Source organism: Anomaloglossus baeobatrachus, chromosome 6, assembly GCF_048569485.1.
Source record: "Anomaloglossus baeobatrachus isolate aAnoBae1 chromosome 6, aAnoBae1.hap1, whole genome shotgun sequence".
NCBI classification, from domain to species: Eukaryota; Metazoa; Chordata; class Amphibia; order Anura; family Aromobatidae; genus Anomaloglossus; species Anomaloglossus baeobatrachus.
The window spans coordinates 213772580-213800552 of record NC_134358.1 but is presented as its reverse complement, the minus strand read 5'-3'; the positions used below and the strand labels follow the sequence as shown (position 1 = coordinate 213800552).

Here is a 27973-nt window from a genome sequence, read left to right as displayed (position 1 = left end):
CCATCTTTGATTTGGGTATATGTCGTAGATCGATAGGACTGAGGAAAAACCATGATTAACAAATGGACATTTTTTTTAATCATCAAAATGAATAATATCTCGATATTGGTCTAATAAGGCATTATTTCTGAATCGGTAAGAGGCCGCTGTGTGGCATTTCCATTGCTAAACATGGCGGGATAGGCATCAAGAGTGGAAGTTTCCGGTTTGAGGCCCTTGAGTGACTTCCGGCTGAGCGTGCCGTGTGCGGATCTGTGTCGGGCGGCCGCTCTGCGGTAAGTGACCCCTAACCTTCATGAAGCACCTCCTTAACCCCCTGGTGACCGAGCTATTTCTGGCCCTCTCGGCTGGAGTGCTCGGTCACCGGTGGCTTGCTTGCTTTTGATGTGGCTAATCTATTGTAGACTTGGCCGCATTTATCCTGGAGGATGAGGATCCAGCGCCCCTGTGTGGCCGGAGCGAGCAGCAGCCTAGCTCAGCAGGTCAGGTCCCTATGGCTCCAACCAGCAGCAGTCACATCTGTATGACTGAACTCCCTGTCTAACCAGCCCTGTATAGTGTTATTCCCTCAACCCAATGTTTTAAAACAAGTATTCCTCCTCCATTCCTATGCTAATTAGGCCTTGACTATTCGAAGGCGCGCTGTTCCCCCAGAATAGCCGGCCATTTTTCCATGTTATTATGCCCCTGTGGGCTTGATAAACTGACTTCCATGAGCCAGCGTCACCGCCAGTTTTGCGCATGCTCCCGGCTCCTTTCGGCATCGTCGGTGTGCTTCAGAAGCTGGGTGTCCGCGTCCTGTCTTCCGAGAGGCGCACTGCGCGATATTGGAAGTGCAGTAGCGCTGGTCCCCTTCTATACCCTGTACCCTGCCTGTTTTCAACTACGTATAGGATATGTGCACACGCTGCATCTTTTTCTGACCACAAAGATATTCAGCGTTTTTGGCCCCACAAAAACACACCCACAGGAAAAACGCATAAATATGCGCACGTGTTTTAGCGAGTTTTTTTTGGCTGCGTTTTTGTCCAATGCATTCAGTGGGTGAAAAACGCAAAAAGAATTGACATGTTGCATCTTTGTGGTCACCACAAAGACCCAGCCAAAAAAACTGCTCTGTGCGGTCAGAAAAACTAAAATCTCATAGACTTTGCTGGGGAAGGAAATTCATGCAGTTGTGAGACCAAAACTGCACCCAAAGAACGTGCAAAAACGTGGCAAAAAAAACATAGCGTGTGCACATAGCCTAAGGGTATGTTCACACATCAGGTATTTGCTGTGCGGTACAATCCGGCGCTGTGCGGGAAAAACCACATCCGTTTTTTTTTTTTCGCCGGGTGCGGTTTTTCCTCAGACTTTTATTAGCGCCGGATTGTGCCGCATGTACTTGCGTTTGATCTGGGGTTTTGCCGGATGCGGCAAAAATCGTCACTCTGACGGCCGCACAGGACGCAGAGAGGAACGTTTTTTGCTAGCGTCAAAAAACTGCATAGCGCGGTATGGTGCTTAATGAAAGTCTATGCGCACCGGATACGGTGGCAAGCTTCAGACGCCGGAAGTATGTACTGTATTCAGTTTTTACTTCTGAGCATGCCTAGAAGTGATATAAATTCATTGTTTGGAGATACAAGTAAAATATATCTTTGTACCGTGTTAGCCAGTAGAGATAAAAAAATTTGTTTAAAAGAACTGAAGTCCTCAGTGGTTGATACCTTTTAATGGCTAACTGAAAAGATGGTAATAATTGCAAGCTTTCGAGACTACTCAGGTCTCTTCATCAGGCATGGTATAACACAAAATCTGAAGAGTCACATATTTATACACAACAGGACATAGAATAGTGAAGTAAAAAAAAAAAAACAACTAAGTTATATAAAACAGAACTATCACTATGGCAGGGGGGCAAACTGTTGTGGCCATAAATACTGCTGCAGTTCAGTGTGAAAGTTTTATTGTCCTCTGATTGGGGTCTGGTCCGGGCTGTGACGCGCTCGGATGGTCAGAGGAGCACATCACATCAGAACAGGAATGAATGTGTGTCATGGATTCATGTCTTTTTACATCAGTTAAAAGATGTGCTCCTCTGACCATCCGAGCGCGTCACAGCCCGGACCAGACCCCAATCGGAGGACAATAAAACTTTCACACTGAACTGCAGCAGTATTTATGGCCACAACAGTTTGCCCCCCTGCCATAGTGATAGTTCTGTTTTATATAACTTGGTTGTTTTTTTTTTTTTTTTTACTGCCCCATTCTATGTCCTGTTGTGTATAAATATGTGACTCTTCAGATTTTGTGTTATACCATGCCTGATGAAGAGACCTGAGTAGTCTCGAAAGCTTGCAATTATTACCATCTTTTCAGTTAGCCATTAAAAGGTATCAACCACTGAGGACTTCAGTTCTTTTAAACAAATTTGTTTGGAGATGAAAGAACTGTGGATAAAAAGCGCAGTAGGGTCTTACCCCAATATATACGGGGTATGAAATGAGCGGTGTTACTCACCAAATGAAGCTGTGAAAGTCACAACTCCTATACAAGCATGAAAATCCAGGTCACGGCAGCAGTCCCCAATTTGGTTGATAACAGAGAGTAGTGGAGATGGGTATTTCACGCCGCACCAATGATGAAAGTTAAAGATTAATGTTACTTTTATTTCATGCTCAGGTCAACGCGTTTCAGGAGCCCCAGCTCCCTTCTTCAGGACAGACAGGCAAAAGAACATGAAATCTCAGGATTTTGCCTCTGTCCTGAAGAAGGGAGCTGGGGCTCCTGAAACGCATTGACCTGAGCATGAAATAAAAGTAACATTAATCTTTAACTTTCATCATTGGTCATTGGCGCAGCGTGAAATACCCATCTCCACTACTCTCTGTTATAAATTCATTGCTTGTCAGAAAATCAATCACTCTCTCTCAAACTCACTCACTCACTGACTCACTCACCGATCACCGTCGCGGTGCTGCACGGCTGTCGCAAAGCTCTGGCGGCTTCTCCTGATTTAAAAATGTCGGCCAACCATTATTCAATCTAGTATTCCCTGCTTTCCCCGCCCACTGGCTCCTATGATTGGTTGCAGTCAGACACTCCCCCCACGCTGAGTGAGAGCTGTCTCACTGCAACCAATCACAGCCGCCGGTGGGCGGGTCTATATCTTGCAGTAAAATAAATAAATTTAAAAAAACGGCGTGCGGTTCCCCCCAATTTTGATACCAGCCAAGATAAAGCCACACGGCTGGAGGCTGGTATTGTCAGGATGGGGAGCGCCATGTTATGGGGAGCCCCCAGCCTAACAATATCAGCCAGCAGCCGCGCGGAATTGCCGCATCCACTAGATTTGACCGTCCCGGGACTTTACCTGGCTCATCCTGAATTGCCCTGGTGCGGTGGCAATCAGGGTAATAAGGGGTTAATCATGGCAGGCGTCTATGAGACACCCCCAATGATTAACCTGTAAGTGAAAGTAAATAAACACATACACCCAAACAAAATACTTTATTTGGAATTAAAAAAAAAAAAACACCCTCTTTCACCATTTTATGAAAATCCCCAAATACCCCTCCAGGTCCGACGTAATCCACAGAGGTCCTGCGACGCTTTCAGCTCTGCTACATGAAGCTGACAGCAGCGGCAGTAGAACATCGTCGCTCCTCGGAGCTCCACGCAGAAACTGAAGTGAATCTATCTATCTATCTTCTCTCTCGATCTCGAGCAGCGGCAGATACTCTGGGCTGGACCTCGGTAGGGTGAGTAATGTACAGTTTGTTGTTCCAAAAGAAACGTTATCCAAGGGACAAGAAGTTTCCAAAACTAGAAAAGCCCTTTAATAATATCACTCTAATGTGATTGTCCTTCGTGCATAAAATATCATTGATTTCATCTGGACATACCTTGTTCACACAGGATGATGTTCACACAGGACTATGTGCTCCTGAAACAGATTTTTTTTTTCTTCTTTTAAGCCGGGTAACTAAAAATCATTGCACCTGATAACATAGACAACGGGTGGTCGGTGGTAATGTGTTTGTGCCATTTAATGTATTTACTTTCCATTCCCTATACAATAACATGTCTGAACACTGCTCCATTCATCGGGAATACTGGATCCCTATTCTTGTGATTGCTGGGATTCCCAGCAGCCATCGGTCCTGTGGTTGTGGACTATCCTACTTACTGTGTTACTGTCTCTCTTCTTGTAAAGGTAAAAGAAGCTCGTCAGGATGTCTTACATGCTCCCACATTTGCACAATGGCTGGCAAGTTGACCAGGCCATCCTTTCTGAGGAAGATCGTGTGCTGGTTATCCGCTTTGGACATGATTGGGATCCAACGTGTATGAAGATGGATGAAGTTTTATACAGCATAGCTGAGAAGGTGAGTGTGCACACAAGGGTGCAGGGCTGGACTCCTGCCTCACACGCCTAATGTTAGGTCTGACTCTAGAGGAAGCAGCTAACGTCTGCTGTATTCACCAGGGTGTTTCATTTACATCCAGCTTATGTGCTCTTCCAATGATGGCCATACCCGTCACAGGAAAGTTGACAGACCCTGACGGTTTTGACCACTTCTGTATGTTGTGTTCCATGATGGCAGATCTCAGTGGAGGGGTAATAAGGAAAAGTCGTGGTGCATTTGTCTGCAGAAGCTTATTCCTCTCTCCTCTTTGAAAACACCTGCATGCTCTGTCCCAGATGTAAGGGGGAATCGGGAAGAAAAACTGTCGTTCCAACTCTGTAGAAAGCTATCTTCCCCCTCCCCATCAACATGTGACGGGACATAAAAATGCCTGACAAATCAGTGTAGATCTGGGTCCTGAGACCTCAACTGCTCGAAACACGTGTAAGGCCAGAGTCACACTTGCGAGTGCCTCATTGAATCATCCGGCACAGACTCGCACTCTTCTGACAGGAGCGGGTCGGTTGCATGTATGTCTGTGCAGCTGAGATGCTCCTGTCCTGAAAGTGTGAGTCCATGCCGGGTGATTCAATGAGAGACTCGCGCGAGTTACACGCGAGGCACTCGCAAGTGTGACTCTGGCCTAATGGTAGAAGTAGCGTACATACTGATTGATGCCAGCCTCATAGAAGCTTATATATAATGAGTGTACTAATTAGGAATCAGAAGTACCCACACTTAAAAGTAACCTGACAACCTCCCTGTGTCTCACAAACCGACCCCATGTCTTTATGCCACACTTTGTACTGCTTCCAACACGTCCCCTTATTTCTTTGTCGCTCCATTGGGAGACCCAGACAATTGGGTGTATAGCTTCTGCCTCCGGAGGCCACACAAAGTATTACACTTAAAAGTGTAAAGCCCCTCCCCTTCTGCCTATACACCCCCCGTGCCTCACGGGCTCCTCTGTTTTTATGCTTTGTGCGAAGGAGGCTGACATCCACGAATAGCTCCACATCTTAGTCAGCAGCAGCTGCTGACTATGTCGGATGGAAGAAAAGAGGGCCCATAACAGGGCCCCCAGCATGCTCCCTTCTCACCCCACTCTGGTCGGTGGTGCTGTTAAGGTTGAGGTACCCATTGCGGGTACATAGGCAGGAGCCACATGCTGTTTTCCTTCCCCATCCCTTAATGGGCTCTGGGTGAAGTGGGATCTTAATCGGTCTCCAGGCACTGGGACCGTGCTCCCTCCGCAGCCCCTGGGGAATCTGCTGGACAGGAGCCGGGTATCGTCAGGGACAAGGCCCTGCTACTGTGAGGTACTCTGTGTCCCCCTGGGGGACCGCGCATGGAGCGCTTGTGCCATACACACTGCAGCACTGCTGGGTGTGTTAGTGCGCCGGGGACTACCGCGCCGGCCGCGCTTATTTGCCGGCCGCGCTTATAACTTTAGTCCCCGGCTTTTGCGGCCTAGTATCGCATATTCCCGCCCCCAGGCCTGCCAGTCAGGGGAAGGGCGGGACGCTGCACAGGACGTCAGCGCTGAGGGCTGGAGCATACTTTGTATCCTCCTCCCCCCTCACTCAGCACAGTGGGGCATCAGATTCCCGCACTTTCTGGGGCACGCCCACGGCCCCCTCCTCCCCACAGAACGCCGGCAGCCATTCCTGTCAGCACTTCTGACGCTGGAGAGGAGAGACAACACGGCTCTGGGAGGCCCAGGCAGGGAATCTGGTGATCACACAACCGCTTTGAGCGGTCGGTAAGCAGCACCTGGGTGCTGGCCCCACTGAGTGCCGAAGTGTACATATATATATATATATATATATATATATATATATATATATATATATATATATATATATATATATATATATATATATATATATATGCTTATATGCTATACATTTACACTGTACGGTCGCACTGTTGATTTTTGGCTATATACCCTCCTGGATTGTACTCAGAGGAGACAACAGCATGTCATTCGCAAAAAGCAAGGGTGCCAAAGCACAGGTTTACTTTGCAACCTGTACCTCATGTGCGGCTATACTACCGGCAGGTTCCACCGATCCTCATTGTGTGCAATGCTCGGCCCCTGTGGCACTTACTCAGCCGGAGCCTCTGCTACTGGTGGCCCAGGTGGAACCACCTGCTACCACTGTCCAGGTGACAGGGACGGAGTTTGCAGTATTTGCTGACAAACTGTCTGAGAGTATGGATAAATGGTCTGCTAAGATACTAGAAGCCTTACAGTCCAGACCGGTGACTCAGGCCACGGGCACTGTTGAATCATTGACCCCAGGCCCCCCTCAGTTGGAGCAGCAAAGTGCTCCTGGGGTGACCCATAGGTCCCAGGGTGAGGTCTCTGACACGGACCGCAGTCCCAGGCCGCCTAAGCGGGCTCGCTGGGAAATTCCCTCGACTTCATCACACTGTTCGGGGTCTCAGCAGGAGGACTCTCTGGATGATGAAGCGGAGGTAGCAGATCAGGATTCTGATCCTGAGGCCGCTCTCAACCTAGATACACCTGAAGGTGACGCCATAGTGAATGACCTTATAGCGACCATCAATCAGGTGTTGGATATTTCTCCCCCAGCTCCTCCAATTGAGGAGTCAGCTTCTCAGCAGGAGAAATTCCGTTTCAGGTTTCCCAAGCGTACATTGAGTACGTTTCTGGATCACTCTGACTTCAGAGATACAGTCCAGAAACACCGAGCTTGTCCAGATAAGTGTTTTTCCAAGCGCCTTAAGGATACACGTTATCCCTTCCCCCCTGACGTTGTCAAGGGCTGGGCTCAGTGTCCCAAGGTGGATCCTCCAGTCTCCAGACTGGCGGCTAGATCCATAGTTGCAGTGGAAGATGGGGCTTCACTCAAAGATGCCACTGACAGACAGATGGAGCTCTGGTTGAAATCCATCTATGAAGCTATCGGCGCGTCTTTTGCTCCAGCATTCGCAGCCGTATGGGCACTCCAAGCTATCTCAGCTTGTCATGCGCAGATTAATGCAGTCACACGTACGTCTGCTCCGCAAGTGGTGTCCTTAACCTCTCAGGCGTCGGCGTTTGCGTCCTACGCCATTAATGCTGTCCTGGACTCTGCGAGCCGTACGGCGGTAGCATCCGCCAATTCGGTGGCAGTCCGCAGGGCCATGTGGCTACGTGAATGGAAGGCAGACTCTGCTTCCAAAAAGTTCTTAACCGGTTTGCCATTTTCTGGCGACCGTCTGTTTGGTGAGCGATTGGATGAAATCATTAAACAATCCAAGGGAAAGGACTCGTCCTTACCCCAGTCCAAACCAAACAGACCTCAACCACGGAAGGTACAATCGAGGTTTCGGTCCTTTCGGTCCGCGGGCAGGTCTCAATTCTCCTCGTCCAAAAGGCCTCAGAAGGATCAGAGGAACTCCGATTCATGGCGGTCTAAGTCACGTCCTAAAAAGACCGCCGGGGGAACCGCTCCCAAAGCGGCCTCCTCATGACTTTCGGCCTCCTCACACCGCATCCTCGGTCGGTGGCAGGCTTTCCCGCTTTTGCGACGCCTGGCTGCCACAGGTAAAAGACCGTTGGGTGAGAGACATTCTGTCTCACGGTTACAGGATAGAGTTCAACTCTCGTCCTCCGACTCGGTTCTTCAGAACATCTCCGCCCCCCGAGCGAGCCGATGCTCTTCTTCAGGCGGTATGCACTCTGAAGGCAGAAGGAGTGGTGATCCCTGTTCCTTTTCAGCAACAGGGTCACGGTTTTTACTCCAACTTGTTCGTGGTGCCGAAAAAGGACGGATCCTTCCGTCCTGTTCTGGACCTAAAACTGCTCAACAAACATGTAAAAACCAGGCTATTCCGGATGGAATCGCTCCGCTCCGTCATCGCCTCAATGTCCCAAGGAGATTTCCTAGCATCAATCGACATCAAAGATGCTTATCTCCACGTACCGATTGCTCAAGAGCATCAGCGCTTCCTGCGTTTCGCCATAGGGGACGAACACCTTCAGTTCGTGGCACTGCCTTTCGGCTTGGCGACAGCCCCACGGGTCTTCACCAAGGTCATGGCAACAGTAGTAGCAGTTCTGCACTCTCAGGGACACTCGGTGATCCCTTACTTAGACGATCTGCTTGTCAAGGCACCCTCTCAAGTGGCATGCCAACACAGCCTGAGCATTGCTCTAGAGACTCTCCAGAGTTTCGGGTGGATCATCAATTTTCCAAAGTCAAATCTGACACCGGCCCAATCACTGACATATCTTGGCATGGAGTTTCATACTCTCTCAGCGATAGTGAAGCTTCCGCTGGACAAACAGCGTTCACTACAGACAGGGGTGCAATCTCTCCTTCAAGGCCAGTCACACCCCTTGCGGCGCCTCATGCACTTCCTAGGGAAGATGGTAGCAGCAATGGAGGCAGTTCCTTTTGCGCAGTTTCATCTGCGTCCACTTCAATGGGACATTCTCCGCAAATGGGACAGGAAGTCGACGTCCCTCGACAGGAACGTCTCCCTTTCTCGGGCAGCCAAGGCTTCCCTTCAGTGGTGGCTTCTTCCCACTTCTCTGTCGAAGGGGAAATCCTTCCTGCCCCCATCCTGGGCTGTGGTCACGACGGACGCGAGCCTGTCAGGGTGGGGAGCGGTCTTTCTCCACCACAGGGCTCAGGGTACTTGGACTCAGCCAGAGTCCTCCCTTCAGATCAATGTTCTGGAGATAAGGGCAGTGTATCTTGCCCTAAAGGCGTTCCAGCCGTGGCTGGAAGGCAAGCAGATCCGAATTCAGTCGGACAACTCCACAGCGGTGGCATACATCAACCACCAAGGCGGAACACGCAGTCGGCAAGCCTTCCAGGAAGTCCGGCGGATTCTGCTATGGGTGGAAGCCACAGCCTCCACCATATCCGCAGTTCACATCCCGGGCGTAGAAAACTGGGAAGCAGACTTTCTCAGTCGCCAGGGCATGGACGCAGGGGAATGGTCCCTTCACCCGGACGTGTTTCAGGAGATCTGTTGCCGCTGGGGGATGCCGGACGTCGACCTAATGGCGTCCCGGCACAACCACAAGGTCCCGACATTCATGGCACGGTCTCAAGATCACAGAGCTCTGGCGTCAGACGCTTTAGTTCAGGATTGGTCGCAGTTTCAACTCCCTTATGTGTTTCCTCCTCTGGCACTGTTGCCCAGAGTGTTACGCAAGATCAGGTCCGACTGCCGCCGCGCCATCCTCGTCGCTCCAGACTGGCCGAGGAGGTCGTGGTACCCGGATCTGTGGCATCTCACGGTGGGCCAACCGTGGGCACTACCAGACCGACCAGACTTGCTGTCTCAAGGGCCGTTTTTCCATCTGAATTCTGCGGCCCTCAACCTGACTGTGTGGCCATTGAGTCCTGGATCCTAGCGTCTTCAGGGTTATCTCAAGAGGTCATTGCCACTATGAGACAGGCTAGGAAACCAACGTCCGCCAAGATCTACCACAGGACGTGGAGGATATTCTTATCTTGGTGCTCTGATCAGGGTTTTTCTCCCTGGCCATTTGCCTTGCCCACTTTTCTTTCCTTCCTTCAATCCGGATTGGAAAAAGGTTTGTCGCTCGGCTCCCTTAAGGGACAAGTCTCAGCGCTCTCTGTGTTCTTTCAGAAGCGCCTAGCCAGACTTCCACAGGTACGCACGTTCCTGCAGGGGGTTTGTCACATAGTCCCTCCTTACAAGCGGCCGTTAGAACCCTGGGATCTGAACAGGGTGCTGATGGCTCTTCAGAAACCACCTTTCGAGCCAATGAGGGATATTCCTCTCTCACGCCTTTCGCAGAAAGTGGCCTTCCTAGTAGCAGTCACATCACTTCGGAGAGTGTCTGAGCTAGCAGCGCTGTCATGCAAAGCCCCTTTCCTGGTGTTTCACCAGGACAAGGTGGTTCTGCGTCCGGTTCCGGAATTTCTCCCTAAGGTGGTATCCCCCTTTCATCTCAATCAGGATATCTCCTTACCCTCTTTTTGTCCTCATCCAGTTCACCAATGTGAAAGGGATTTGCACTTGTTAGATCTGGTGAGAGCACTCAGACTCTACATTTCTCGTACGGCGCCCCTACGCCGCTCGGATGCACTCTTTGTCCTTGTCGCTGGCCAGCGTAAAGGGTCACAGGCTTCCAAATCAACCCTGGCTCGGTGGATCAAGGAACCTATTCTCGAAGCTTACCGATCTTCTGGGCTTCCGGTTCCCTCAGGGCTAAGGGCCCATTCTACCAGAGCCGTGGGTGCGTCCTGGGCTTTGCGGCACCAGGCTACGGCTCAGCAGGTGTGTCAGGCAGCTACCTGGTCGAGCCTGCACACTTTCACGAAACACTATCAGGTGCATACCTATGCTTCGGCAGATGCCAGCCTAGGTAGGCGAGTCCTTCAGGCGGCGGTTGCCCACCTGTAGGAAGGGGCCGTTTTACGGCTCTATTTCGAGGTTTTACTTTACCCACCCAGGGACTGCTTTTGGACGTCCCAATTGTCTGGGTCTCCCAATGGAGCGACAAAGAAGAAGGGAATTTTGTTTACTTACCGTAAATTCCTTTTCTTCTAGCTCCTTTTGGGAGACCCAGCACCCGCCCCTGTTCCCTTCGGGCTGTTGTTCTTTGTGTACACATGTTGTTCATGTTCAATGGTTTCAGTTCTCCGAAATTTCTTCGGACTGAATTTACTTTAAACCAATTTATAACTTTACCTCCTTCTTGCTTTTGCACCAAAACTGAGGAGCCTGTGAGGCACGGGGGGTGTATAGGCAGAAGGGGAGGGGCTTTACACTTTTAAGTGTAATACTTTGTGTGGCCTCCGGAGGCAGTAGCTATACACCCAATTGTCTGGGTCTCCCAATTGGAGCTAGAAGAAAAGGAATTTACGGTAAGTAAACAAAATTCCCTTCTTTCTCTAATTTCAGTAAACCTATTTATTTCATTATTTGCAATAGATGCATCACCACCTTTTTCTAAATGTGTGCCTCCTTGCCAAATGTGCTCTGAAATTATGTGTGCGGACCCTGGTTTCATTGGTGTGCTGTGCATGCCCAGAGGGGCTGTGGTGACAGGATATCGCCGGCTGCAAGATTTGGAGAACTGGCAGATACAGTGGACTGTGTCTGCATCACTGCTGTCCCCCTGGGCATGCGCAGGTAATGTCGGGGTGCTTACACCCAGCTGCACAGTGCACTGTTAGCAGGCACAGATTTGTATAGCGCCTGTGGTGACGCGACTTTAGCAAATCATGTTACTCATGTCCAGGAGTGTGCTCACATGATTAATGGGACAATTAGTTCTGAGGTAGAAAATGCCCCCACTGATTTGCATGGCTCCCCCAAATGAAATGATTTTATCAAAACTAATTAGCTACCAAAAGAAAGAGGCTTGTGGAGAGCAGTATAAAGAGTGGGATAAAGACATGGGGAAGCGGTCAGGTCACCCTTAGGCTATGTGCCCACGTGTGCGCTCTGCACCGCAGCGTAATGTCACTACATGTCCGCTTTAGAGCGCAGCTGAAAAGCTCCGTTCTGAAACTTCGGTGACTGCAGAATTTGTGCGCTCTAGATGCTGCCTCTCCCTATAGACAGAATGGAGACAGCATGCAAAGCGCACGAAAGAAGTGACATGTTGCTTTTTAGAATGCAGCGATTTGGCAGCATGCAAATTGCTGCGTTCTAAAACGCCACGTGGGCATGGATTATGCCCAATCTTCATAGATTGTGCAGGGGACGCAGGACGCATGCTGTTACGCTGCGGTGCAGAACGCAGCGTAACTGCATGCAATACACACATGTGGGCACATAGCCTTAAGGCCAAACTCAATATTTTGTAAGTTTTATACCTCATTATTAGTGATGAGCGAGCACTACCATGCTCGGGTACTCGTAACCAGCAGTTGGATGCTTAGATGGGCACGACTCAAGTATAATGGAAGTCAATTTGGGACTTCGAGCATTTCTCTGAAGGATTTCCTGAAAAAAATGCTCCAGATCCCATTAACATCCCTTATACTCGGGTACTCAAGTAGCCCCCACCTGAGCGTCCAGTTACTGATTATGAGTATGGAGCACCCGAGCATGGTAGTGCCCGCTCATCACTACTCGGTATTTAAAGCCAAAACCAGGAGTGGAACAATCAGAGGAAAAGTATAACAGAAAAAAATGAAGGTATATGTACCTCATAGAACAGCAATGAAAAAAGAAGACAGTATTAATCATCAGATCCACCTACTGCTGATGACGGATCTGGTATCATATTGGCGGTGTGCAGAATAATCGAGGACAGAAATCTCTGGATAACATACGTAATAGCTATGAATTGATTTCCAGGACCATGAGAGCCTCCTTTTGATGCCCGGCATTCACAGCTCTCCTTTGCTTACCTGGCCTAATGTGACATGACACAATGTGATGCCAGGCTGGCTAATCAGAAAGAAATGGTAATGCCTTGAGGTACGAGGCAGGTTTTGGGGTCCATCCAGTATCCACAGAATAGTGACACGGCCGATAGACGGGGCCTTGTGAATTTATTTGCACCAACTTGAATATATACAGTACAGACCAAAAGTTTTGGCCATACCTTCTCATCTCTAGAACTGTTAAGAGGAGACTTTGTTCAGCAGGCCTTCATGGTAAAATAGCTGCTAGGAAACCACTGCTAAGGACAGGCAACAAGCAGAAGAGACTTGTTTGGGCTAAAGAACACAAGGAATAAACATGAGACCAGTGGAAATCTGTGCTTTGGTCTGATGAGTCCAAATTTGAGATCTTTGGATCCAACCATTGTGTCTTTGTAGAAAAGGTGAACGGATGGACTCTACATGGCTGGTTCCCACCGTGAAGCATGGAGGAGGAGGTGTGATGGTGTGGGGGTGCTTTGCTGGTGACACCGTTGGGGATTTATTCAAAATTGCGGGTATACTGAACCAGCATGGCTACCACAGCATCTTGCAGCGGCATGCTATTCCATCCGGTTTGTGTTTAGATGGACCATCATTTATTTTTAAACAGGACAATGACCCCAAACACACCTCCAGGCTGTGTAAGGGCTATTTGACTAAGAAGGAGAGTGATGGGGTGCTACGCCAGATGACCTGGCCTCCACAGTCACCAGACCTGAACCCAAGCGAGATGGTTTGGGGTGCGCTGGACCGCAGACTGAAGGCAAAAGAGCCAACAAGTGCTAAGCATCTCTGGGAGCTCCTTCAAGACTGTTGGAAAACCATTTCCGGTGACTACCTCTTGAAGCTCATCAAGAGAATGCCAAGAGTGTGCAAAGTAGTAATAAAAGCAAAAGGTGGCTACTTTGAAGAACCTAGAATATAAGACATATTTTCAGTTGTTTCACACTTTTATAAGTATTTAATTCCACATGTTTTAATGTCTTCAATGTGAATCTACAATTTTTAGAGTCATGAAAATAAAGAAAACTCTTTGAATGAGGTGTGTCCAAACTTTTGGTCTGTATGTGTGTGTATGTAAATATATATGTATATATGTGTATATATAATATATGTATATGCACTACGTATGCTTAAAAAAAAAATAAAAGTACACCTGATAGTATATCTCTGATCTACATTTCTGTCATCCTGTTGTTCACTACAGGTAAAAAACTTTGCTGTGATTTATCTGGTGGATATAACAGAAGTGCCGGATTTTAATAAAATGTACGAGTTATATGATCCCTGTACGGTCATGTTCTTCTTCAGGTGAGTACTATAAAATTTTTCCTCTGTTGCCTAAGTTTGGGAACACGTTCATCGTATGTGTAATGGAAAGCCCCGGAACATGGGCTGCTCAGAGCCCAGAGATCCCACAGAATGTCCTTTTGGACTCTGACTACATTACACTGACATTTTATTTTTTTGCTGGTCTTTCCTATACATTAGTTAACCACAAAACCAGCATGGCATACACACGTATTTTTTTTTACTAACGTTGTAGATAGTGCCAATGTTATGCTTATACATTCGCATCAGAGGTGTCCGTCAGGTATTCACTTTAGAAATGTTATTTATGTCATCGGCGTCCTTGTAAATTATTCCCACCCCATCCATTTTCAGTTTGTTCTTTTATATCTCCCACAGTTCACATTCTTCTAATCACCTGAATTTACATCTGTAGAGAAGTTCACTATCATTTGCTTGTGTAATTTGAATATTAGTACACCCACAAATCCATTGTCACACTTAATGTGGTGGCTGCATTAATTTTTATTTTTTTTTATAATATTCCTAGAATTTTGGTTGTCCACTACTGGACATTCATTATTTAATCACTTCAGTGCCATTTAAAATAAAAACCATGAATGCTCTCTTCATGCAGCAGCACTGTTCCCTCGATGACAGCACCGCTTTTCTGTGAGTCATGTGACGTGGTCACTAGACTGTTGGCACCAATCAGCAGCCACTGACTGGCTGCAGTATATACAATTTTGTTAGAGTGGACATTGGAACAGGCAGCATATTGATGACCTACAGCCTATCATCGCCACTCACTGGCTGCAACAGTCTAGTGACCAACAATATGTGGTGATCGCCACTCTTCAAATTTATGACGAGCGGTGGTGTTTACTATATCACATATCTTACTCCAGTCCCTGAGTGGAATAAGATGAGTGGCAAGGCACACATGATGGTGCATGGCAGTTCACCGACGGACCTGAATGGTGAAGAGGCATGGGACTTTTCATGAATCAATAACATCTGACTCCAGCATACCCCGTCATCAAGATCGGTATGGACAGCATCAGTCTTGACGAATTGGGGCCATAGTTTTTATCTTAAATGTATACATAAAGTGATTTAACGGGAACCTGTCATGTAGAATATGCGTTCTGACCTATCAGCAGACGCACGTGTGCCTTAATTACACCTCCCTACCCATCCCTGTGTTGTAAAATTATGTAATATGAAAGTAATAAAAAACATTTTATTACTTCCATATTTCCTATGTAAATGGCCGAGCTCGTCGCCCCATGGGCGTCACACACGTGCACACTTACCATTCCCACAGCCTTTTCTGGGTGCTCGTTGTCAGTTTCAGACGTCCAATAGAAGCGGAGGGGCGGATATGAGTGGGTGCCGCAGGAAGCGATATGTGGTGCCGCAGGAACAACGAACAACCAGTGGCATGCACGACCAACGATATTATAAAAAGGAGCGACGTGTCAACGATTTTTGCCGTTTTTGCGGTCATTGATCGTCGCTCCTAGCTGTTACACGTTGCGATGTTGCTAACGACGCCGGATGTGCGTCACAACCACCATGACCCCGACGATATATCGGTAGCGATGTCGCAGCGTGTAAAGCACCCTAAAGACTCTTCATCATAGAGAAACTGTGAGGTTGCGTGCTGGTCTGTACTGGAGTGATGCACTGTTTTCTCTAGAGCATGTAAGCGTATGTGTGTGCACTGAAGATTTGGCACAGAAATTTTTAGCATGAAAATGCACCTAAAAACGTATGCGGTTTTGTGCCATTTTTTTTTCCTTTCATGTAGTCAATGGGTGGAAGGGCTACAAAATGGAGGAAAAAAACGCACCAAGAATTGACATTCTAAAAAAACCAAAAAAACTGAGCTGTAACAAATATTCAATAAACATGCAACATTACAAGCATGTGAAGTTGCAGCCTCAAGACTAGAAAAAAACCAAGGAGAAAATTGTAGAAAAAAATACCCTGACTATAAATAAATAAATAAATTGCAAGTGCTTAATAAACAGGGTACTTAGTATATACATTTTTGCAAAAAGGTAAGAAGCTGTCTCACCTCGTCACGGTGTACCCATCTGAGACAGTCCCTAACCTACTAAAGTTAAAAACATATTCTGTACCTGACTAGTGTCATGTCAAAACTTCAATATGGATGGTAAAGTGGTTAGCTGGGTCCCAGATTAAATACACAGCAAAAAGTGAGAAGCAGGTAATTGTTCAGCCTCAGTATCAGGAGGGCTGCACCCCCAACTTGCATTAAAGCAAGATAACAGACAAAAAAACCAAAAAAACTGAGCTGTAACAAATATTCAATAAACATGCAACATTACAAGCATGTGAATGCTTGTAATGTTGCATGTTTATTGAATATTTGTTACAGCTCAGTTTTTTTGGTTTTTTTGTCTGTTATCTTGCTTTAATGCAAGTTGGGGGTGCAGCCCTCCTGATACTGAGGCTGAACAATTACCTGCTTCTCACTTTTTGCTGTGTATTTAATCTGGGACCCAGCTAACCACTTTACCATCCATATTGAAGTTTTGACATGACACTAGTCAGGTACAGAATATGTTTTTAACTTTAGTAGGTTAGGGACTGTCTCAGATGGGTACACCGTGACGAGGTGAGACAGCTTCTTACCTTTTTGCAAAAATGTATATACTAAGTACCCTGTTTATTAAGCACTTGCAATTTATTTATTTATTTATAGTCAGGGTATTTTTTTCTACAATTTTCTCCTTGGTTTTTTCAAGAATTGACATTCTGCAGGTTATTTTCTGCACCAAATCAGCAAGGAAAAAGTAAGCAACCTGTGCACAGTACTTCGGAATTCTCATTGACTTAGCTGGCATAGCTGATATGGAAAGAGACGTAGATTTGGACCACAAACTGCACCGTGCACACATAGCCTTACTTTGTATTGTGCTGTTATTCCTCCTGAATATTAATATTTTTAATTGAAAATTGGACATTACTAGGTAAAGATTTCCATTAAATCTGGTGCTGTTGGCACTGATTAGTGTAATGTATTTACATTAAATGACCGTCAATCGGCCACATGTAAGCCATTCTGCAGTCGTATACAGGTCAATCGTACATTTATACGCACAGAACAATTAGAGATTGTTCTCAGGCAGCACATGATTTGCTTACACAGGACAGTGAGCTGCCAATGATAATTTTTAAGCCAACTTAATTTTTTTTTTTTCTACCCAACAAATCAGCTTTCTCTGTGGTCTTTGGATGACTGCTTGCCTGTTTACATTGGACGATCATCAGGAGCGACCCTACCTCGGGTCCACTTTGAAGTAATCACAACGTGTGCTCGTCTGGCCCAATTTACATAAATAGTAGGCAGCTCTTGCATCCGTTCACTATGCGGACAAGTACACAGAACTATATCAGCTACTTGTGTGGCGGTTCGGCTGGGATCCCACAATGTGGCTGGCACAGGCGGCTGATACCCATACCCACCTACAGCCATTAATCAGTTTTCAGTCTTGCATTAGTGCAGCTTGGGCACTCACCCTCAGGTAGTACCATATTTTTCGGACTATAAGACACACCTGACCATAAGACGCACCCTGGATTTAGAGAAGGAAAATAGGAAAATAAAATTTTAAGCAAAAAATTGAGTCATGATACACTGTTAGGGGGCGAGGATCTGCTGCTGACACTGTTATGGGGGTAATGTCCCCAAATTCTCTGATACCCCATCCTGGTAATGATCCTCCTGCCTTGTATGTACAGTATATACCCCCATCCTGCTCATAATATACCCCCATTCTGCTCATAATATATCTACATCCTGCTCATAATATACCCCCATCCTGCAATACACCCCCATGCTGGTATACGGCCCGCATCCTGTGGCACAAAAAAAAATAAACGTTCATACTCTCCTTACCTCACTCCCTGCAGCATCGCTCCTCCTCCCGTCTGTGTCAGCGGCAGCGCCGCTGAGTGGAGCCATCCCCGTTCCCCTGCAGTACCGCGATCTCCTTCTGGCTGCCGGCGGCCGCTGAGTGGAGCTGTCCCCGTTCCCCTGCAGCACCGCGATGTCCTCCTGGCTGCTGGCGGCTGCGTGTGGACACGTGCGCACAGTGAGGAAGTCATCGCTGTGCGCACCGCTAGTCTCCACTCAGCGGCCGCCGCACAGACAGCAGGACATCGCGGTGCTACAGGGGAACGGGGATGGCTCCACTCAGCGGCCGCTGGCAGCCAGGAGGAGATCGCGGTACTGCAGGGGAACGGGGACAGGTGAATGTACTGATTCACTGCACCCCGCGCTGATGATGATGCACGGGGTGCAGTGAATACAGCCACACATGATCACTCCAGGCTGTAGTTGCCAGGGGTGATCATGTGGGCCGGCTGTTTATCCCTCGCATATCATCCCGCCCACCTGTCAGTGCTGAGGGAGGATGGGGCTTATATATTAAATGAGCGGGTCCATGTGGTCACGGCAGGTGCTGCTGCAGCCTGCTCATGCCCCCGATGACCCGCTCCACCCTCATTCCGCGCAGCCCTACATTCAGACCATAAGACGCACCCCCCACCTTCCCCCAACATTTGGGGGGAAAAAAGGGCGTCTTATGGTCCGAAAAATACGGTAATGCCTAGTTGTAAATAAATTCATACCTTTCTACAATGAATAATGAAAGGACAGCACAACTCGGTGAAAAGAATCTCCTGGATTGTAATATAGGAGTATAACATAATTACTACTGCAGACTTGTCTGGAGAGCTGACGGCTCCTGTTTTTTGTTTCACACTAGTATACTTTCATGCTTACCCTTTAATCTATACATTTTGTCTATCTCCTAGGAACAAGCACATTATGATTGATTTAGGCACTGGTAACAATAACAAGATTAACTGGGCAATGGAAGACAAACAGGAGATGATTGATATTGTGGAAACAGTTTACAGAGGTGCCAGAAAGGGCCGAGGTCTAGTGGTGTCTCCCAAGGACTACTCCACAAAGTACCGATACTGAAGCTGTTCCTGCCCGGTGACATGGAGCTTTTTTATACACCTCATTTTTATTATGCCAAACGTTAACTTGGACGTTAAGAACTGTGATGAGATCGCCAGCTTGTGAAGCAGTGAGCTATGCTACACATTACACCTTGTCGATGAGCCTTACAAGGTTTCTGGTCAAACAATCCGGAAACCCGATAGTTCCAGCCTTGAACATTGTATTTATGTTAAAATAAGTTTTTTTTTTTTTTTTTCTTTTTGTATTATGTTTTTAATAAATCTGAAATGTGACTTTTTTTTCTAAAACAGCTGCCGGTCATCATACCAGTATTAGTGCTGCTCGTCAGAATTACTTCTAGATTCAGACTTAACCCTAATAATGTAAGAAATGTATCTGCGTGTCAAAATGAGATAAGGAATGGATTGTAGTGGACCAGTGGATTACATTTCTAACCTCACAAATCATGGTATGGAGCACATGCAGAATAAAGTTATGGTTTGTGCCGTGAACTTAGCAGTAGTGTGGTTCTTAGAGCAGTTCGGCAGTATACTTCAGTGACCGGACATGGTACACTGAATATACAGTTAGGCATTGCACAAAGTAGAGTATATTTATGGGGTTTTCTTAAAATGATCTTAGGCCTTGTACGCACGTTGTGCTTTTTTGCTCATTTTTTGGGTGCAGTTTTGGTTCCAAACTACATGAATTTCCTTCCCCAGCAAAGTCTGACATTTCAGGTTTTCTCTCCACATGTTGCAGCTTTTTTTTTTTTTTGGGTGACCACAAAGATGCAGCATGTCCATTCTTTCTGCGTTTTTGAGCCCTTCCAGTCAATAGTTTTGACTTAAATGCAATGGGCAAAAATGCATGCCAAGGATGCGTTTTTTTGGGAGCAGCTTTGTGGTCACTACAAAGATTCAGAGTGCGCACATAGCCTTATAGTACTTGTAAAGCAGTCGCCTTGTTTGGTCTCTGTTTTGGGTGAGGGAACAATCCTTAAAGGGGTATTCCCATCTCAAAGATCCTATCCCAATATGTAGGTTTAATAATAGTAATATTAGCAAATATCTCCAGTTAGAAATGTAGTATCGTTCTTCTGATTCACTATGTCCCTTACCTTATGTTGAGGGCATTGCAGGACTTTAGTCATACATGATTATGTCCACTAGCAACTAACTGTGTCTACATTTGTGGTCGTAACCATGGATACCTAAGGTCCTACATAGTCCTGAACATGAGGTAAGCGACATCGTGAATCAGGAGAACTATACTAAATTTCTAATTGGATTTAATTGCTATTATTATTATTATTATTATTATTATTATTACTACTACTAGTACATAGTGGAATAGCATCTTGGAGATGGGAGTACCCCTTTAAGGTAAAGCTACATAAAAATGACTTTTCTGGATTGGCATGTCCTAAATGCAGCAACCGCGTGTCAAAGGCTGTATTACTGATTACTGCTGCTCAGATCTGTCATATGGTGCCAATGATAAAGAACAGAAAAGTTTGAAGAGCAAAGGTAAGCGTTCTTGGTGAACTTTCATATACCATCGTGTGGGTGAAACAAGGTTTTAATTTGAGTTTATTTTTTTGAGGCTTAGTTCTTCAGATTCTATCTGAGGTGTCAAAACTACATCCAACACCCCCTATAGGACTCCTATGTTTAAAATTATAACTCCTCAAATGGAAGGGAATAAGTACAATTTGGCTTTTGAAGCTCAAATATTGCTGGAATTTTTTTGTTTCAGGGTTTTGTTGGATTTTCAAAGCCTGTAATGTTTCCCTATAATGGAAACAGCTAAACGACCCTACTTTTACATCGCACCATAGAGTTTAGGTGTGTAGTAATTTTTTTTTTTTTTTTCTAATATGTTTTAGGCACAAATTTTTGATTTTCTTGTGTACACTGATTTCTGGGGAAAGCTTCACACTGTTAAGTAGTGTCCTTCCTCATCTGTTATATCATATTTTACACCTTGTACAGAGGCTCTTCCCTTTGTGGTTTCCAAATATTAGGGCTTTAATAACCAAATAACCACCTCTTGAAAATTATGGAGTATTGCACTGTGCCCTGCACATTATGATAGAAGATGAATAGACCATGGGGAAAAACTGTTGGGCGTACAAATTATTCGGAGTTATGATTATAATTATGACATCTTCAGAAAGCAAGAGCTTAAAGTGCACCAATCACCAGGATTTTCCTATATAACCTAAAGCCAGTGCTATACTGGCACTATCATGATGAGTCTATACATACCTTTAGTTGTCAGATTGGATGTATAGTTTTTGAAATACAGGCAAAGTTATAGAAATGTACAGCTTTATGATCTCCAGTGGCTGTCAAATAGCTAATATGTGGGTTGGGTTTTGCTATTTATTCCCGCCCCTGTTTGCTGACTGGCCTCTGTAGATGTAAGACCTGTTTCACACGTCCGTGAAAAACAACGTGTAAAAAACGCACATGTCCCTCTGTGCTCCGTGATTCATGGCACACGTGGGTTGTCTATGTTCAATCCGTTATCAGTGTTCCATGATACCTGATTGCACATGGAGATATACTCACCTGTCCCCGCTCCTGCTGTCCTTGGTGCTGAACTCTTCGGCTCTGCTGTGTTTCCGCCCCCGCTGCACCTACTTCCGCATCGGCTGTTCCTGCATACATGAGAATAAGCAGCCTGCTCTGAAGCAGAGGCCGGAGACAAGCAGCGCTGGAGAAGGTGAGTTTAAAATGTTTATTTACAATGTCAGTCTTTTTCATGTTCATGGTTCACTGATCACACCATAGTGTGGTCTGTGGGACATCAGTGATGCCAGAAAAAACGGACATATATCAGTGCAGCAATCACGGACACGCATGTAAGCCGCACGGAGACACGGTCAGTGGAAAATTGCTGATTTGTGCACAGACCCATTGATTATAATGGGTCTGCGTATGTCTGTGGTTTTGGTATGTATAAAAACTACTGCGTTTAAGACCTCCCCCAAAACTAAGCCTTCGCAGGAATTTTCAGCATTTTTTGTAGCAAGGCTTAAATATAAGCCCTCCCTTGAAAATAAGGCCTAGTTGCGGTTCAATAATGAAGTGTCCGTGCAGCTAAAAAAGTTAGATACTGCAGGACATTTCATTATAGACAGCGGGACACCCAGCAATTACACTCACCTGACGCAAAGCAGAGTACCTGCAGTGATCGCACCCCCACACACATCAGATCTCACACACACACAACCAGATTTCACACAAACATTAGATCACACACACACATATCGGATCGCACACATACCACATCCAGCGACACAGATTTCTTGTCGCCAGCAGAATCCTGAGAGGCAGTGCAGTGGAGCGCAAGGACCTGCCGCAATGCTAGCTTTCTGTAACGCTGGATGTGATGTGTGTCAGCTAGAAGCAGCGGAGGACAGCGTGCAGCACCCACCGGAGATCACAGGTAGGACCTGGGAGCCACGCAGACGTCCGGGTCTGGTAAGTATGAGTCTCCTGGGAAGTGGGGGGGGGGGGGGGTCTGCTTTATTCGTGAGTAAACTTATCCCCCAACCGTGTTTCTCCAAGAACAAGACCTCCTCCAAAAATAAGCCCTAGTGCTCTTTAGTGGGTCAAAAAAAATGTAAGACTGTGTCTTATTTTTGGAAAAACACGGTAGCACATACGTACTGGAATCACTGACGTGTGAATCAGGCCTGTAAGACGCGTGTTAGAAATGCAGCCCAATCATGTGACAAATGACATCATACCTGGAAGGAGCCCATACAGTCTAGCATCTACAGAGGCCAGGCAGCAGACAAGGGCGGGAATAGATAGCATAACCCGACCCACATATTAGCTATTCGGCATCGGCTGCCAGTCAAAAAGCTGTGCACTTCTGTAACTTTATTTGCCTGTATTTCAAAAATATACATCCGAGCTGACAACTAAAGGTATGAATAGAATCAGCCTGATAGTGCCAGTATAGAAAAATCCTGGTGATTGGTGCGCTTTAAAGCTGTGTGCCCACAATGAGTTTTTGATGCTGCATGAAAAGCACAGCGTACGTCCAGCAAAATGGATGACATTTCTAGAAATCTGCCCACTGTGGTTCCTTTTTTACGCAGCATAATCTGACCTGCGGTGCACAATTCAAATCCGCAGCATATTAATTTCTCCTAGAATAGATTTTTCTCAGACTTGAATTAGATGTGGAAAATCAGCATGTAGAGAAAAAACAAAACACATTTTTAAATAGACTGCAAGGTGAAAACTCATAAATGCATGTGATCCGCATATGACTATCAATTATAAGGTTGTCAAAACCAAAGACCAGTATGTATCACAAACGGAGCAGCTTTGTTTAAAATATGATGCACCAACTAGCAACTGTCAAAAACGTAAAAAAAAAATATATAAAATGAACATATGTATGTAATAAAAACAAAAAAGTTAAGAGGGGTAGAAATCTACAGAAAATCTGCAACATCAAAATGCTCATTGTAGGAATGTAGCTTAAAAGTAAATTTTTGTGAGTTTATCAATCTGAAATTGAATTCCTGAGCATCCACGGGGCTCATAATTGTCAGTGAGTGGGGCCCACATGGGATAATTTATGTGGTTTTTACTTGGGGTACCTTTTCCCTCAAACTGCAGTAGTTACTGGAGGAGACAAAAATACAGAAATAGACTGATTTATCAAACCAATTTTGTTAGAATTCTGGTGTAAATTGCTTTGAAGAGTCACAAATTCTGTACACCAGTCTCTGACTAGCATGTCGCTCGCCGCTCATCAAATGCTCCATATTCATGAAAAGGCATGTACCTCTTCATGAATCCGAAACGTCTGTCTCCACCACACCACCTCAAGACTGGTAAGAAAATCATCATTACTATTGAGTCTGGGCCATTGTTTCTTCCATATCTCAATTTCCTTCAAGTCAGAAAGAGGTTAAGCATGTTTATTCCAAGGTTGACAGACTTCTGAAGCAAACCCTAAGGTTGAAAGGGAACTTGTCACCAGTTTATTGCCCTATACACTGTGGCCACCACCACTGGGCTCTTATATACAGCACCTGAGGGCAGATCAAAGTGCACCTGCGCAGGACCTCCATGCCGGCGCGTGTGTATGACGTAGACGCGTCATGCACCACGGCTTCAGAATAAGGAAGATCGTGATGGCCGAAAGGGAAGGCGCTGTCCCGGAGAATGGCGCCACCCATCCGATCGTTGTGCACCGGAGCGATCTTCTAGGCGAGTATTATAAAGTGTTTTTATGTTATACCCAGCGGCCTGGGCTGTTATAAAGATCATGTTAGAATGCTGTATATAAGAGCCCAGTTGTGGTGGCCGCAGCTTATAGGGCAAAAAACTGGTGACCGGTTCTCTTTAAGGATTACAGTGACAGTTGATTCATGCAGCATGAACCACAGGTAGCATGAATCTGAGAATAACCACAGTATTTACAAACATCTAAACATGTTTGTGTAAGGACAAAGCTATCAGTCTAGCAGAACAGGCGGGGAGAGGCTTTCTAGAACATAGCTCTTGGACGCGGCACCTCTACCCTGGTCTATTTTCAACAACAACCAGATTGTTAGGGCTAAGCCACACGGCGAGAAAATCGGTGCGAGTGGAGTGCGATAAAACATCGCATTCCCCTCGGACCAATTCTAGCCTGTGTGTCAGCACACATGGGCGATTATTTTCTCAGCCCTAATCGGACTGAGAAAACAATCGCAGCATGCTGCGATTGTAATCCGAGACTCTTTCTCTCGCACCCATTCAAGTGAATGGGGCGAGAGAAAAATCGCACTGCACTCGCGGTACACCGGTGTACTGCCAGTGCAATGCGAGAATGGCTATAGCTGACTACGCAGGAGAGAGGGAGAGAAATCCCTCCCTCCCCTCCTGAGTGCCGGCCCGCCCCCCCGCAGCTGAGGTCTGCTCGCACGAACGGACCTCAGTTGCAAGGACACAAGCATGACACTCGGCTCTGCTGTACTGCCAGCACGAGCCGAGTCTCATGCAAGGGGATCGCAGTAGTGACCGTGTGGCCCCAGCCTTAGAATGCAGGAGTCTGCCTTTGATTCATGCTGCCTGTGGTTCGGGCACCATTAACCAGCTGACAGGTTCTGTTTAACAAGTAAACAATATATTCTGTTCTATTACAAATTGCCAAACTCCCCCCCCCCCCCCCCCCTCCCTCCCGAAGTTATTATGTATACAAAATCAAAAAAGTCAGGAACGTTTTAATTGGCACAACACATAAAACAGAGGCGTAACGGTATTTAAACTTAGCTGCAGCCGTTAGTTAAAAAAAAAAAAATACTGTTAACACGTGTGCAAAACATTACATGTTCACAGTACAGGGTGTTGTGGTGAAATAGCAGCATTCAGTCACACATTATTCCAATAAAAGTTTAACAAACACCATCAATATATTGCAGGAATTCCTTCGATCTGTCAGTGCTGGAAAAGAAATATATAATTAAAAGTGATTTAGGTTTATTGACAATTACAAGTCACAGTTTCTTAATTTAAACTTATTTGAATTAATATTCTAGGTTTTCTAAATCATTTTGTAATTGCCTACGCTAAACTTTATGGACTACACAGAACAGCATTGCTAGAAGAAGCATGTGAGTAGCTGAACATAGGGATACTAAGGAAATACCAAATGGTGGCATTGTATTTTAGGTCATTAAAAAAACATTTTAAAACTAGGAAAACCATTTACGGTAATTTACATATGGGGCTACTTTTACTCTCCAGCTTCTATTCTTCTTTGCGGTCTATATTATTTCCATGTGCTAGAGATTTACCTGATAGATTGGGACCAGTGTTGCATTTGCTTTGTGTGTTCTCATTTGTCTTGCCTACACCTTTCCATTGTTTGCTATTAGGGCTGTAGGAGTTAACCATTGCTTGCATTTATTATTTCTCCTTTCCACTTGTGTACGTGTTTTACGTTTCCTAACTTTGGATACCTGTCTATCTATGCACGCTTGCCCTTGGTTTGTAGTGTGTAGTAACCTCCCCTCTGGTTCCTCAGGAGGTTGGTGAAACATCCCGACGACCTTTCAGGCAGACAAGTCCAGTTTGTGAGTTTCTAGTTGTACAGCTAGGGATATTCCAGTCTGTGCAGTAACCATTAGGCTATGTGCCCACGGGAGCTTGTACCTGCGGATATATCCGCAGGTTTCCCGCAGCTGATCACCGGAATCTGCAACTATTTTTAGTTTTTTAGCTGCGGTAGTACAGCGAAATAGCTGCGGTAAACCTGCGGACATTCATGCAGCTTACCTGCGGAAGTACCGGCCCTATCTCCATAGTGGAGAGCCGGGATTTCCGCAGGTAATTCTGCAGAAAGAATTGACATGCAATTATGTGCGGCTGCGGGAAATCCGCACCATGTTCTGCAGCCGCACATATCTGCAGCAGGGACACAGCACTCCCCATGTCCCATAGGATAACATGGGGAGTGTCTGTACTTGCTGAAGCCTGCGGATTTATCTGGAAAATCCAGAAAATCGGCAGATAAATCCGCAGGTTTAATCTCCCGTGGGCACATAGCCTTAGGGTGCTGTGCAGCTAGGGATACTAGACTGTTCAGGAAGCAATAGGGCACAGGTGCGGCAGCAGTGAGGTAGGCTTTTCTTTCCCTTACCTGTTTAGGATTATGCATGTGTTTAACAGTTGGGAGGTATGACTTACATTCATTTGTGCAAATAGAATATAGAGCTTCCCCATACACTACATGATGAAGGAATTGAAAATTGAAGTTAAGTATCAATGCCCTATTATACTCTTAGAGCAGATATAGACATGTGGCACAAACCCAGAATTACAGGATTTGCGAAGCAGGTTTAAAGATCTAAATCACATTAAAAAACAAACACCCTCTGCATGTAAAGAACATCCGCACAGAAATGTGGGCATGTTGTAGAATATTAAATCTGTAGGATGTTCATCACTATACGAAAAAAAAATAATCAGATTTTCATCAATAAACACACACTTTACAATCCATAGAGTAATATACGTGCCTAAACATGTATGTACATATGTAGATTTTGATTCATTACCACTTTATAAACATGATTGATACGATTTACTTAAAGGGAACCTGTCATCAGAAATTTCGCCCAAAAGCTAAAAGATTCCCCCTCTGCAGCTCCTGGGCTGCATTCTAGGAAGGTCCCTGTTATTATTGTGCCCCATGTGAGACCAAAATAAAGCCTTTATAAAGTTCTACCTTTTTGTATGCAGCTTCTGTAAATCCGTCACGGGGGCGGGCTCTCTGCCGTCCGTTATTCTGCCTCCTGGTCCTGTATGCCGCCCCCATCGCTCCTTTCCATATCTGATGCACCGCCCACTGCTCCAGCCATCCCCGCGCATGCCCAGTGCCAGTCTCACAGGACTGAGCAGTGTGACCGCTGGTGACGTGTGCGCAGGCAAGTGATTATGGACGGGACTGTGACTGTTATCAGCAAGTACCCGGCCATAATCTCTTGAGCGCGCAAACCTCTCCAGCATTCACACTGAGCTCAGTGTAGATGCTAGACTGTATGGGCTGCTTCCAGGGATGACGTCCCTTTGTCATGTGATAGTATTTCGAACACGCCCCTATCACAAACATGACAAATGACAAACATGACAAAGGGACGTCATCACTGGAAGCAGCCCATACAGTCTAGCATCTACACTGAGCTCAGTGTGAATGCTGGAGAGGTTTGCGCGCTCAAGAGATTATGGCCGGGTACTTGCTGATAACAGTCACAGTCCCGTCCATAATCACTTGCCTGCGCACACGTCACCAGCGGTCAAACTGCTCAGTCCTGTGAGACTGGCACTGGGCATGCGCGGGGATGGCTGGAGCAGTGGGCGGTGCATCAGATATGGAAAGGAGCGATG

At 46.1% G+C, this 27973-nt stretch overlaps 1 protein-coding gene across 2 annotated transcripts; it reads left to right on the top strand.

The window, feature by feature from the left end:
* TXNL4A (thioredoxin like 4A) lies at window positions 1-19572 on the top strand. Of its 2 annotated transcripts, none has more exons than XM_075314664.1 (4): window positions 1-275; window positions 4202-4373; window positions 13980-14083; window positions 18914-19572. In XM_075314664.1, the coding sequence occupies exons 2-4, from the start codon at window positions 4221-4223 to the stop codon at window positions 19083-19085; spliced, it is 429 nt and encodes a 142-aa protein (XP_075170779.1). In that variant the 5' UTR covers window positions 1-275; window positions 4202-4220; the 3' UTR covers window positions 19086-19572. The 2 variants fall into 2 exon arrangements, with proteins under 2 accessions (XP_075170779.1, XP_075170780.1); XM_075314665.1 differs by lacking the exon at window positions 1-275 and adding an exon at window positions 409-482.
* The last annotated feature ends 8401 nt before the right edge of the window (window positions 19573-27973 follow it).